This window comes from Poromitra crassiceps (genome assembly GCF_964638095.1).
Source record: "Poromitra crassiceps genome assembly, chromosome: 16".
Classification (NCBI taxonomy): Eukaryota; Metazoa; Chordata; class Actinopteri; order Beryciformes; family Melamphaidae; genus Poromitra; species Poromitra crassiceps.
The window spans coordinates 2,839,552-2,853,743 of record NC_139645.1 but is presented as its reverse complement, the minus strand read 5'-3'; the positions used below and the strand labels follow the sequence as shown (position 1 = coordinate 2,853,743).

Here is a 14,192-nt window from a genome sequence, read left to right as displayed (position 1 = left end):
CACGTGGCTTGCTATTTATATATAAATAGAGCAGCCGTGTGATATCGAAACTGCGGAAGGTCGTCTGGTCTGTTCCCCCAAAAACAAAAGCCTGCCTGCCTGTGACATTGCTGCACAGGTGAGTTTTCTGCTGAAGCGCAGGGAAAGCTTCACGTAACAGCCAGCATTCTCTGTCTGGAAAACTGAAAGGCAAGTCGAATAATAATGATCATGAAAACAGCGAGTCTATGAATGAAACGTGGGTGACCGTCGTAAACACACCGAGGGACACAGGCTAGCTACTGACGGAGCGACTGACTGACTGAGTGAGTGAGTGAATGAAAAGGTGCACATGCATGCATGAAACACTGGATATCAACAGGTCAGACACTGCAAGTTTACACAGTCGCACATGTATGTTTTGGAGTTGTGTGTTAAAGACGACCAGTAGTGTCACTGAAGAGCTTGTGTCAAATATGCACACATAATTAGGCCTATATGCACAATGTAAATGTGCATGTAACATGCACAAAAGTGTGTGTGTGTGTGTGTGTGTGTGTGTGTGTGTGTGTGTGTGTCCCGAGCCTCGGTGCCCTCTAAACCCATACACTCCTATGTGGACACTGTCTCTCTCCCGCCCTCACCGGTCTTGGCACCTCGTCCCACTGCACCGTCATTAGCCCAGGTCTCGCGAACAAATCCTGTGTGTGTGTGTGTGTGTAATGGATCCCGGCCCCTGTGTGTGTGTGTGTGTGTGTCACGTCCTGCAGGGCTGAAATGTCACTCTGCTGCCTCCACTAGGCCCTGCAGCCGGGGGTGTGCGTGCGTGGTGTCTGAGGGCTCAGGACTTCTTCAGGGGGAGAATATAATGTGGTTTGCTATCTGGCAGCAGGTGCAGAAGAAGAAGTAGGCCTTATAACTTATCACCTACCTCTGCCTGCCTGTGTGTGTGTGGGTGTGTGTGTGTGTATACTCAGGAGCCAGCAGTGAGTGGAGTCTCGCGGCTGACTCTCAGCGGCCATGTCGACCCTCCTGCGCTGCGTCTCCAGCTCCTCGGTCACCTGGATCCAGCGAGGGGTCCGTCACAGGCTACCGGGCAGGAGGACCTTCAAGACTTTCCCCGCGTTATGGGACCAGCAGGCCTCCAAAGGTAGGAGCTATGCTATGCTATCTCCCTGTTTAACCTTACAGTGTGCCTGCAGAGGACAGGCCCGGCTCAGAGTGCCTCTGCTCTTGAGTTTTTTTCCTCTGCGTCTCTCTCAGCTGAGGAATGAATGAGAATTAACAGTTCACCCGAGGACAGATTCTCCTCCCCTGGCTGGACGAGTGGAAAACTGCACAGATCCAGCTCTGTTTTGGTGCAGGTTGTTAAGAGAGGGGCCTTCCCAAAATAGGGAAGCCGTCGGTTGTGAAGCGGCTGTACCCACGGCACACGCTCGCTGTGCGCTCGCTGCTAACACACGAGAACGTGTGTGAGAGGTCAGTTAAAGGTGAACTGCAAAGCGTGGCTGCCCCCGCTGGCCGATTCCGCCCGCAGACATTTTGTTTGTGGCGTGGGCGGGGGTCGGCGGCGGCAGCGACCGCGCCGCTGACTGAGTTTGTGGAAGTTTTGTTGACTTACTGAGAGCTTTCCGTGTCGATTTGGACAGCATGTCTCCGTACAGGCCTCACTCACTAGTGTGGGCTGGCCCGCAGCCAGTCAGCTGCTAATAATGTCTCCATGGTGGCGAGGTCACTGTGCCGTGTATGGAGAGAAATGTGAAACCTGACACCGTGCCCAGCTTCACTTTCTCCCAGTTGTTACACGCAAGGGGAACCCAAATTCCTTGAGTCCAATCCCATATTTATTCTTTCTTTCTTTATTTCTTTTATTGATTTCACGGTGTGTCATGGTTAGGCTTGTCAAAAGTATCGATAGTATCGATAAAAGTCAATGCTAAAAATTTGAAACGGATACAATACTCATTTGCAACTGTATCAATATCAGCAGTGATTTCTCTTAATGAAAAATCAAACATACCACTGATTTCTCCCTCCCTGTCATTGGTGGGTATCTTTTGCTTCAACAAATTCAAAGTATTCCGGATAGGCTGATCACTAGAGCAAGGGGAATCTGCTGTGTTATGATAGGCTGATCACTAGAGCAGGGGTAATCTGCTGTGTTCTGATAGGCTGATCACTAGAGCAGGTGTAATCTGCTGTGTTCTGATAGGCTGATCACTAGAGCAGGTGTAATCTGCTGTGTTCTGATAGGCTGATGACTAGAGCAGGTGTAATCTGCTGTGTTCTGATAGGCTGATGACTAGAGCAGGTGTAATCTGCTGTGTTATGATAGGCTGATGACTAGAGCAGGTGTAATCTGCTGTGTTCTGATAGGCTGATGACTAGAGCAGGGGTAATCTGCTGTGTAAGGTCAAAGTTTGTAATGAGTTTTATCAGGTCTAGATTATGGAGAAGCGTGCATCTGTCTGTCCATCTGTCTTTGTTTATTTTTTATGCCTCTTGATGTGTTGTCATCCCGCCGCGTGGTATCGAAAATGTTCCGTTTCGTTTGAACGGGTTTTAATTCATTCACATTGCCATGTTCGTACTGTGGACTCAATTACCAGCTATTGTATACGCATGTGTGTGTGTGTCTTCTTCAGGTGTGCTCTACAAGGACCTGGTGGTTGGGGTCCCTAAGGAGACCCTAGAGACTGAGCGTCGGGTGGCGCTGTCACCTGTGGGGGTACAGGCGCTGGTCAAACAGGGCTTCCAGGTGCAGGTGGAGTCTGGAGCGGGAGACGAAGCCCAGTTCTCTGACCAGCAGTACAAAGATGCTGGAGCCACCATCACTGATGTCAACGGGGCCTTCGGCTCAGACCTGGTCCTCAAGGTTAGTGCATTTGCACTTAGTCATTTTATCAAGAGTTGGTCTGCTATTCGCCTTATGCAGCCCCGCCCACTTGACCCATTGTATCATGACTTCCTGTTCAAAACACTGGCTGTTTTACCTGCTCAAACTAGTCTGACTCACCTGGTCAAACCTAGTTTGACTCACATTATGAGTCAGACTAGGTTTATGAGTCACAGGAAGTGTAAATACAATCGGAACCTCCGACTGTATTTACCCTTCCTGTTAGTCTCTCAAGCCAGATGGTCTCTTCTGAATAAGGTGAATAGAGACACTGCATGAAATAGGCCACGCTCATCACGAGGGAAAGCTCTCCATTCACTTCCATACACCAGCGTAATTTTCCCTGAATACATAGCTAAAAGCTGTTGTGTGGTGGGCTGCGCAGACAACAAATGTAAAACATCGCCAATTGAAGTTTGTTTTTTTACTCCCGAGCAAAACGGAATTGAATTCCAATGACTTCCATGAAAGTCCACTTCTAAGAGGTTATTTTGACTTGCTAAACATTCTAAATCAAACATAACGAATCAGAGGCGGTGAAACAAATGAATCAAATACATTCGATCATGTTTGTATTTTTGATATTCAGTGTTGATAATGTAACACACTTATCTCAGATACGGTGAAGAAAAAACATGCAATTTAATTTGATTAAATTCAACTTCCTGAAATTCCACTTTTAATTCCAATTCTGTTTCCTGTAGGTTTTTCCACTTCCTCTGACTCAGAAGAGTTGGAATTGATTTGAGTTCATTATCATGACTTGATCCAAAGTCAAACCCTGGTACCCGCTTTATTTGATCTACACTAGCATTATTGTCGTCCATGATCTGCCGTAGGTTCGAGCCCCCGGAATCAGCGAGGTGGACCTCCTGAAGCCTAAGTCCACCTTGGTGAGCTTCATCTATCCAGCGCAGAACCCCGAGCTGATGCAGAAGCTGTCCGAGAGGCAGAGCACTGTGCTGGCCATGGACCAGGTGCCCCGCGTCACCATCGCGCAGGGCTTCGACGCACTCAGCTCCATGGCTAACATCGCTGGGTAGGACATGTAGTCTTCCATACAGACGCTCCTGCATGTACGCAGCTGTGGTGTTGTTTGTAGTTTAGATGTGTGACATGAGCGTTTCCTTCCTAGGTACAAGGCTGTGATTCTGGCTGCCAACAACTTTGGCAGGTTCTTCACCGGTCAGATCACCGCTGCAGGAAAAGTCCCCCCGGCGAAGGTAACCGCCGGCGCATTTTGCCAAACCAACTTGCAGAACTATACAGATGGTTTCACTGGGATTCTGTTGCTAGGGAACAGTGTGCATCCAAAACATATTTCCTGTCAGCGATTGTATTTAAATGTAATTTTTTTTATTTGGGAGGGACAAAACATAATTAATGAACACGTTGAAACATATAAAATGATACAACTGTAAAAAAAATGCCGGATTTAGCACGAGGCTAGTTTCCAACTTTCCATCCATATTCCCCAACATAAAACAACATGAGAACAAGGATATAAAACAGCAACACCACAGGAAAATAAGTACATTCAAACAAATTGCATTAAGAACTTTAAAAAATGCATAATAAAAGTGCATAAAAAAACCACCATAACAATTTACAATGCGTGTCGGTATGTGTGTGTTTGTGTGTGTGTGTGTGTATATGTATCAAAAATGAAGGATCCAACTGCGCTTCAGCTGTAGGAACTGGCAGGTCCGGTGCATCACAGGAGGGACGCATAAATACTTAAAGGAATAAGTCTGGAGCAGCTCGGATCAAATGATGCCTTTTATTTTATTTTATTATGCACCTTAAATAAAAGGCATAATTTGATCCGAGCTGCTCCAGACTTATTCCTTTAAGTGTGTGTATATGTATGTATGTATGTATGTATGTATGTATGTATGTATGTGTGTGTGTATGAGTATGTACGTGTTCTGGATGAGTGAGAGGTTGCGTATATGTGTGTGCGTATGTACTCGTGAGAGTGTAATAGGGCTGCATAATTAATCGTATTTTCATCGTCATCGCCATATGAACATGCACAATAAACACATCTCAAAGTGGTTTTATTTACATGCGTCATGCATTCCCACTCAGCGTCTGATCATTTTGTCTTGTGTTGTAAATCCAGCATACATCTTTCCCTTGCAACAGTGCGCTCCGCCCCTCTGCCAAAGCCCAAACAGCTAGAGTCAGTGTGTATTTAATTTCTTTATTCAGTGGGCATAGGCTATGTTTGGGGTCTATGTTAGCATTATTAAAGCAGAAAGACATAAGAACTGTATAGCTAATATGCATACTTTAATATTTGTTTATTTATCGCAAGTCGTATCGTCATCGCTATATTGAACAATGTTATCGCAGATTTTCCTCATATCGTGCAGGCCTAGTGTGTAACCGTGCATGTGTGTGCGTGCTACACTGCTACAAAGTGCAGCGTGTGCCTACAGATCTTCACAAGTCTGGTTGGCTTTCAGCCATTTTTTCAATTGTCCTCGGAAGGTGGCAAGGGTGAGGCTTCCCCTTATAGTGCCAGGGAGACTGTTCCAAGTCTGCCAGCCTTTTCTGGACAGGACGTTTTGGCCAAAGGTGGTCAGTCTGAACTGGACTGCACAGTCACCTCTTGTTTCCGACCTGGTGCCCAAGTCCAGTGATTCTTTTCATGTGTATGAATTCCTTTACAGGTGGGGGAGCTAGTCCATGAAGGCACTTGTAGATAAAACGAGCACTCTTGAAGACCTTAACATTTTCAAAGCTCAAGAAGTGATGTTTTTCCAGAATGTTACAGATGATGGTGTGACGGTGGTTTTCTATCAAATACCTTGATGGCTTTATTGAAAAGCTGTTCAATAGGTTTTATGACTGCGACACCCGCGAATGACCAGTTTGTAAAACGATATTCAATGTCAAGTCAAGTTTATTTGTATAGCACATTTCATACACAGAGGCAATTCAAAGTGCTTCACATAAAATGGTTGACAAGAAAACAAAAGAATAAAAGAAGAGAATAAAATTGACCTTTAAAAGCATCATAACAAAAACTTTAAGAAAGAGCATAAAAAGGGCATTAAGCAACAGGCGCAGCGGTTACAAAAAGAGCTAAAAACTTATAGAGGACTCATTGGGTTTGCATAATAGAATAAAAAAAAAATCTATATTGAATCCCCCGACATCATGACTATATAGAAGAGAAGGTATGATTTTGCAGCATCAACTGTTAAGAAAGCGTTTTAAAATTTTGTAAATTAAAGTTGATTGTTTCACTTTTTTGATCTTGAAGGAGAGATTTGAGTCCAAGATAACTCCCGAGGTATTTGAACTGGGAGACTAGTTCTAGTCCCCCCCCCCCCCCCCCAGAAACACACCAGAACGTGTGAGCTTATTAGCAAACACCGCAACAGGAAATCAACTTTGGTCCATTTAGGATATAATTGTTATTTTGAAACTTGTCTATAAAATATACCATACTTGCATTACAATCCCATTTCATGCTATTCTGTCGCACCTCTATCTTTGCACATTCTCTGTCCCTCTTCAAATGTGCTGGTGGAGTCTTTAAATCAGGGGTTCCCAACCTTCTTTGGCTCGTGACCCTATTTTGACGCCGCAAAAGCCTAGGGACCCGCGACATTCAAATTCCAGTACACCGTCGATAATGGTCATCAGTGACATCGTCAGTGATGTCACATAGTATGCTTCTTTTTCTCTTTTCTGACTTTAATCTGAGAATCCTGATTTATTTAAAGTTATAATCTCAAAGATTTTCGTCTAAATAAGAAATAATTAAGTCACTCACAATGTTGATTGAGGCGATTTCAGGCGACCCTATTTGAATTCCAGGCGACCCCACTTCGGGTCGCGACCCTCAGGTTTGGAACCACTGCTTTAACGTCATGTGTATGGATGCTTCTGTTGTGTGCAGGTCCTGGTTATCGGAGGTGGAGTGGCTGGTCTGGCAGCAGCAGGAACAGCCAAGTCCATGGGAGCCATCGTTCGAGGATTTGACACCAGGTAAAGTATGAAAACCCTCCGCATCTCAAATCCTACTGACTTGTGTATATGAGTTTTCTTCTACATCAAGTGAGCGATGATATCGGTGATCATGTTTTAACCCCCCGAGTGGTTTTCGTGGCGGTCAGGCCGGCAGCTCTGGAGCAGTTCAAATCGTTCGGGGTGGAGCCTTTAGAGGTCCACATCAAAGAGTCTGGCGATGGAGTCGGAGGTTACGCCAAGGAGATGTCTCAGGAGTTCATCGATGCGGAGATGGCTCTGTTCGCCAAGCAGTGCAAAGAGGTCGACATTCTCATCAGCACCGCACTGATTCCAGGTCCGTCTCCTCGCCGCCTTCCCCCTTTTCTATCTTTTCTCTGCAGTTTATTTATTTTTTTAGTCCCTCTGAACTCTGACCTGCCCTCGTCTCCTCTGTCCCTCTGAACTCTGACCTGCCCTCGTCTCCTCTGTCCCTCTGAACTCTGACCTGCCCTCGTCTCCTCTGTCCCTCTGAACTCTGACCTGCCCTCGTCTCCTCTGTCCCTCTGAACTCTGACCTGCCCTCGTCTCCTCTGTCCCTACGCAGGGAAGAAGGCTCCCATCCTGATCAAGAAGGAGTTTGTGGACTCGATGAAGGAAGGCTCGGTGGTGGTGGATCTGGCTGCGGAGGCCGGGGGCAACATCGAGACCACCAGGCCTGGAGAGCTGCACGTTTACAAGGTTGAGTACTGATGTGGAAAAGGAGACCGCGTTTCTTTTTTTTTTTTTTTTTACAAGTTAGCTTGAATGAAATGGGAGCTGGGGGTCACCTCAGCTTCACAGCAAGAAGATTGAGGGTTTAAAGTCTCTGTCCCAGTCCTTTCTGTGTGCAGGTTGCACGTTTCCAAACGCATGGGTGTGGACCGGTGATGTCATCACGGGACTGTGCGCGCTCAGTGGTTCAGTGCCTTTTTGGTGACATCACTAGTCCAGTCAGTGGTGTCATCACGGGACTGTGTGCAGTGGTCCGGTGCCTTTTCGGTGACATCACTAGTCCACAACTCGGCTTGGGCCGGCCCTGGATGGCTGCCGGACTGGATGGGTACCAGTACCTGCGGTGCTGTTTGCAGTTTTTGGATGTGTGTGGGATTGTGGGCGGGTTGGTCTATTATTATTATTATTATTATTATTATTATTATCTTTGGATTTTGCCAGTGGTTTTAGAATAGATGTCCTGTTTTTATAAGACCAGGGTCTATGTTGGAAATAAATGTTCACACGTTTACATGTCATCCCTTGAATTTTATCGTCTTCTATATCCATAAATAAAATCTATCAATTTAGTCCTTTCGCCAAAGACGATAAGCAGCATTACCTCATCAGTGTTTGTCAAGGGGAACATGATCAAGTTAGACTTATTTCCATTGTGGTTCTTAAAGGGATAGTTCAGTTTTTTTTTGATGTGGGGTTGAATGAGGTACTTGCATACTTGCAAATGGAGACGGGCCGCTTCAGGCATGTAGAGCTGTTTGCTGAGTGAGAAGAGGACATGAGAAGCAGGTGTACCTAATAAAGTAACCAATGCAGGTACATCGTATAGTTACAGTATAATGATGTGTGTATGACATATACCATACACACAAACACACTCATCCTTATGGGCCTTAAAGCAGCTACGAGCAACTTTTTCCATTGATATTAAACAGTATAAATTTAATATCAATGCATCACATCTTACCTCTAATAGTAGACGAGACCAACGCAGAGTAGTCTCGCTTGAACCCCGAGTGAATCGGCCAGTGTTAGTGTGTCTGTAGCCAGGGCAGATCAGGAAGTGAAATGAAACGGTTTGCAGCAGCCGCTTCGGCCATAACCACAAAATAACTTCCAAAAAACCTGTTAGAATATAACGAGAGCTGTTCGCGAGAGTATGCATGGCGTTCACATTGTTTATGCTATGTTGCTAGGCAGCGCGAACGGGGTAGGCAGGCAGCTGCGTTTCACTTCCGGATTTCACTTCCGCGTTTCACTTCCGGGTTTAGCCGGTCCGGCGGTAAGGAGAGAGAGAGAGAGAGAGAGCCCCCTGGTGACGCGAGTTTAGACAGACACAGACTTAATAATCATCTAAGGGAGCAATCTCCGATTCACACGGCTTTGGTCTCAGCTACTATTATAGGTAAGATGTGATGCATCAATATTGTAATTATACTGTTTAATAACAATCGAAAAAGTTGCTCGTAGCTGCTTTAAAGGGATAGTTGAATGAGGTACTTGCATACTTGCAAATGGAGACGGGCAGCTTCAGGCATGTAGAGCTGTTTGCTGAGTGAGTAGAGGACATGAGAAGCAGGTGTACCTAATAAAGTAACCAATGCAGGTACATCGTATAGTTACAGTATTATGATGTGTGTATGACATATACCATACACACACACACAGTCATCCTTATGGGCCTTAAAGGGATAGTTCAGGTTTTTTGATGTGGGGTTGTATGAGCTACTCACTAGTCAGTGGACTACATGCAGTAGAATGCAGCCGGCGCCGTCCCAGTTTGGAGAAATGGAGCCCGGCCGCATCAGGCAAGTAGAGCTGTCTGCTGAGTGTGAAGGAGGCCATGAGCAAAAATGTAAAAAAAAACAGAAAATGCTTCCATACTGCTCACCTGGCGTAATCCAAGTCTCCACAAGCCCCGAAATGCCAAGTTGACTTGAAAATATGTCAGTTACACCCTGTTTTTAGCTGAAATCTGAGCCAGGTGCTCGAGCTATAAGAAGCAATAGACAAAAATTCTTATGTCAACTTGGCATCTCTGGGCTTGTGGAGACTTGGATTACGCCAGGTGAGCAGTACAGAAGCATTTGTCCCAATGGGGACCGGCCTGATGTTGGGACCGCGCCGGCTGCATTCTACTGCATGTAGTCCACTGACTGTATGCAAGTACCTCATACAACCCCACATTAAAAAAAAACTAACTATCCCTTTAAGGCCCATAAGGATGACTCTGTTTGTGTGTATGGTATATGTCATACACACATCATATACTGTAACTATACGATGTACCTGCATTGGTTACTTTATTAGATTTATTATTACTTCTTAGCTTTTTATTTGGTACACCTGCTTGTTAGCTGGGAGCCTGCTGCTCCTCCAAAAAGCCAGTATGGCTGCAACTCAATGCAGACCAGACATGGTAAAGTGGTTTAATTTCTTTTTATAGGATAAGCGGCTACCGCCTACCGTTTTTATGATGGGCAATAAGCATGATCTAAGCCACTTTCGCCGTTTTGTTTGGTGGTTCCAGCATCCGGAAACAGAGCTGCCCACCTGGGATGTTCACACAACTACAGCCAAGAGTTTACAGAGAAGGGTGTCATAAAACCTACTAACTCTTAATGTTGGCGATAAAAAAAAAAAAACGGCCTTCGTCCATTAAAGACAACACTCTTTGGCTGCAGTGATTAGGTCCAATTTATTTAATAGTCCAGTCCACACTGATTATATACTGAGCCACCTTGCTGTTCTCTGGCTGCTTCCTGAAGTGAAGCAAAAAAAGTCGACTTGGACTCCAGGATGAACTGATTTAGATGTTGGTGGTGGTCAAAGCACAAAGGTCAAGGTCACTGTGACCTCACGAAAAGCCATTTGCAAGCTCGTTAACGTGATCTCTCAGGAACGCCTTGACGGAATTTCATCGAATTCGCCTCAAACGTCCACTTGGACTCGAGGATGAACTGATTACATTTTGGTCAATCATTGACAGTGGTGGTGTAGTCAGGAATGTCATACCGAACCGACCTGGATAGCTAGGCTTAGATAGTGAGGTAATATGCAGTTGTGCGGTGGTAGCATGGAGGGGGGTGTTTCCAGGACGCTGGATTACACCGTTAAGCCTTCTTGAGGTGTCGTGGGCCTAACTTAACGAAACGTCGGTGAAGGAAGGTGCCCACTTGAAAACCCCAATGACATGCTTCATACTGCTGTTGGCTAGGGTAGGTAACTGGTGATTTGTGTCTTGTTTATTAGTTTGTTAGCCTGTTAGCTTGTTTTATTCTGGATTGGGCTTCTAAATGTGTTTTTCCTCGGATTTTGGCACAAGGGATAGTAACATCTTGTCCTGTGTATTAATTAATAATTGGTGGTCAAAGGTCAAGGTCACTGTGACCTCACGGACGCCATTTTCAAGCTCGGTAACGCCATGTCTCAGTAACACCTTGATGGAATTTCTTCACATTTGGCTCAAACGTCTGGACAGACGTGGATGTCAACTGCTCACTTGTTGGCGGAGGCATATAACCGCGGTGCGGTCGTTCTAGTCTTAAAACCATTTTGTTCTAAAGGCTTGTGCTTAAGCTTGAAATAAGTTTCTTAAGTATCAACTTCAGCATTTATTATTTGTCTTTGTATGAATTACTTTACAAAGCCTTTGCCTTTCCATCAAGGAATACTTTAAAGCAGCTATACTCAACTTGCGGCCCGTGGGCCACGGCGCCCCCTGCATGGCCCGCGATGGAATTGCTTTTTTTTTTCTTTCTTTTTTACAGTGCACCTGAACGCAACATGCAAGATACCCGCTGAATAAGTGTCCAAATGTTCATGTCATTCTGGCCAATACTCCACTTCTGTTATAGCATTTCAGTGTGGAATATGGAATATATTTCAATAATCTATGATTTAGCTGCTAAATTGTCAAATACCGCCGTCTGATCGCTACCCAGGCACTTATGTATGTACTTAACCTAACTAAATTAACCTAACTAACTATCCGGTGTGCACAACATTGTCAGACTAAACTTCGGCTGACACCCCAAAAACCTACAATCCGCTACAGAAAAATGTATATTGATTGTTTATTAACTGGCCCCTGGCCTTCTATCATTTCACAAAAGTGGGCAAAGTGAGTTGAGTATCCCTGCTTTAAAGAATCTAAAATATAAGATCAAACCTTTTTGATGACTGCATAATTGAAATTGTGCTTTTTCATAGTTTTGATGTCTTTACTGTTCTAAAATGTGGAATATTTTAGAAATAAAGAAAAATTTGGTGTCAAAACTTGTCACTGGTAGTGTGTATACATACAGACAGTATGATGCTTTGTTAAGCCCTTTGAGACGTGCTGGTGGTGATACAGGCCTATATAATTAAACATGACGTGAGACTGAAAGTCTTGTTTTAATGACTTTTTTGAACAGATATCATTTTCTTCTCTCTACCAGGGCGTAACGCACATCGGCTACACGGACCTGCCGAGCCGCATGCCCACCCAGGCCAGCACGCTGTACTCCAACAACGTGCTGAAGCTGCTGAAGGCCATCAGCCCAGACAAGGACTACTTCCACTACGAGGCCAAAGACGAGTTTGACTACGGAACGGTCGACCACGTCATCCGTGGCACGCTCGTTATGAAGGTGGGCTTTCTGCTGTTGTTGGAACAAGAGTATCCGCTGGCGTCTGTTAGGAGACCCTGTCGTGCTAGAATCCGCTGCCAAATGGGTACTAAAAGCCCCCCCGACCCCAGCTGGGAATAGCTCGCGTCTATTATGAAGAATGTTATGAAGGTTTCAAAATATAATTTTCCCGGAATTCTGGCTTTTGACACATTGTTTATGGCAGGGAGAGCAGGCAACCTCAGCGGGACATATCGGTTTACCCCTCGTTAAACTGAGCATTATTTAAGAGAATTTATCTTTCAAAACCACTGGTAACCGGTTCATGATTGCTGTTTGCTCACTCTAATCTCCTCTGTGATCTGTGACTCTTGTGTTTTGAATACTCCCCGTCATCAAGGCAAGATCTCTTGATGCCCCTTTCTCACGCACGGGACCCTCTTGGTCGGTGGTTCTGTCTCGTTCTCGTTGGCTCCTCTTGTGTTCTTCTTCTCACACTGTGGCTTTGCTCCTCGTGGGTCCAGGAAGGTCAGAACTTGTTCCCGGCCCCGCTCCCGAAGACGGTCCCCCCGCCCCCGGTCAAGCAGAAGTCAGTGGCTGAACTGCAGAAGGAGAAGGCGGCTGTGGTGTCTCCGTTCAACCGCACCATGACCAACGCCGGCGTCTACACCGCAGGTCAGATGCACACAAAACGGGAGTATTCAGAAGCCCTGACTTTCTGCACATTTGGTGGTGCTATTTAAAAAAAAAATCTATGCAAGAGCACGCTATTCAAAAGCACGCTATTCAAAAGTACGCTATTCTATTTTTCTAAGTGAAAACCAAATTGTAGAAATATTTAAGTTGTTTAAAGCGATACTCCACTTTTCGGGAGTTTAGCTCATTTGCCACATCCCTCCCACATAACCAAGATACACCTCCATGCCTTACCGGCACTGTCCGCTCAGTTTACAGTGAGCTACAGTCGTGAAGTTAGTCATTATCGCCATAGAATGGAGGCTAATGGTACAGCTGTTAAAAATCTGCCAAAACACACATCTCACTGCACCAAAATACATGTTGTGCTTGGGGTACTCACCACACGATGAAATATTAATCCAAAATGCACATAATCTGTCTTTTTGGAAGGAAAAGAGGTAGCCGGCACTGCTTTCCAAACATAGCCGCCGATGCCAGTAAGGCATGGTGTATCTTGGTTATGTGGGGGGGATGTGGCAAATGAGCTAAACTCCCGAAAAAGTAGAGTATCCCTTTTAACATTTCAGGTCAACTAAATTTATTTCTCATATATATTGTCATGTTTTGGTTGCATCTAGCAATTCTGAACAATGTTTGCCTTTTCAAACTTTTTCTTTCTTTCTCGCCAACGAAGCTGAGACCAGGTCCCTTCACAAGATTTTAATGGGAGTAACTGGGATTTTCAGGTGCATGCTGGACCGTCTATCACAATACTTTAGCACATATACAAATACTTTAATATGACGTTTCAGAGAAAATATAAACCAGCATGCTCCCGTCACTGTTCTGTCAGTTTCTCCATCGAGTTCCTTCAAATATGGCCTGGAGAACTCCACTGAAACAGCACCTTCTCTAATTCCGACCAGAGCGATTGGAAACGTGAACGTCAAACCCACACATGGTCCCACTGAGCTCTGCTGTCTCCCTGTAGGTGTCTCCACCATCCTGGCTCTGGGCATCATCTCCCCCAACGCAGCGTTCACCCAGATGGTGACGGTCTTCGGCCTGGGTGGGATTGTAGGGTACCACACCGTGTGGGGCGTCACCCCCGCTCTGCACTCGCCCCTCATGTCTGTGACCAACGCCATCTCAGGTCAGGGGGGGTCAAACGCCATCATCAACCCAATATGAAACGGTTGTGTTGTTCTTGTTTTAAAACCTAGTTTTGAGGTTTCTGAACCGCACTAAACTGTAGTAGTCGCATTACTTCCTGGCATTGTGTTTCTCTCTCA

At 45.3% G+C, this 14,192-nt stretch overlaps 1 protein-coding gene across 4 annotated transcripts in view; it reads left to right on the top strand.

The window, feature by feature from the left end:
- Window positions 1-38: 38 nt before the first annotated feature.
- nnt2 (nicotinamide nucleotide transhydrogenase 2) overlaps window positions 39-14,192 on the top strand; it is a gene marked incomplete at its 3' end in the record, with an annotated part of 28,340 nt that continues 14,186 nt past the window's right edge. For 2 of the 4 annotated variants that reach the window (XM_083652729.1, XM_083652732.1), the window contains exons 1-11: window positions 39-118; window positions 957-1,129; window positions 2,625-2,854; window positions 3,715-3,914; window positions 4,011-4,098; window positions 6,792-6,880; window positions 7,009-7,196; window positions 7,446-7,579; window positions 12,052-12,243; window positions 12,747-12,897; window positions 13,892-14,053. In XM_083652729.1, coding sequence (XP_083508855.1) covers window positions 1,000-1,129; window positions 2,625-2,854; window positions 3,715-3,914; window positions 4,011-4,098; window positions 6,792-6,880; window positions 7,009-7,196; window positions 7,446-7,579; window positions 12,052-12,243; window positions 12,747-12,897; window positions 13,892-14,053 — 1,564 coding nt within the window. In that variant the 5' untranslated portion in view covers window positions 39-118; window positions 957-999. Of the gene's footprint in view, window positions 190-259; window positions 306-956; window positions 1,130-2,624; window positions 2,855-3,714; window positions 3,915-4,010; window positions 4,099-6,791; window positions 6,881-7,008; window positions 7,197-7,445; window positions 7,580-12,051; window positions 12,244-12,746; window positions 12,898-13,891; window positions 14,054-14,192 lie in introns of those variants that run through there. The other 2 variants (XM_083652730.1, XM_083652731.1) reach the window with 2 other exon arrangements.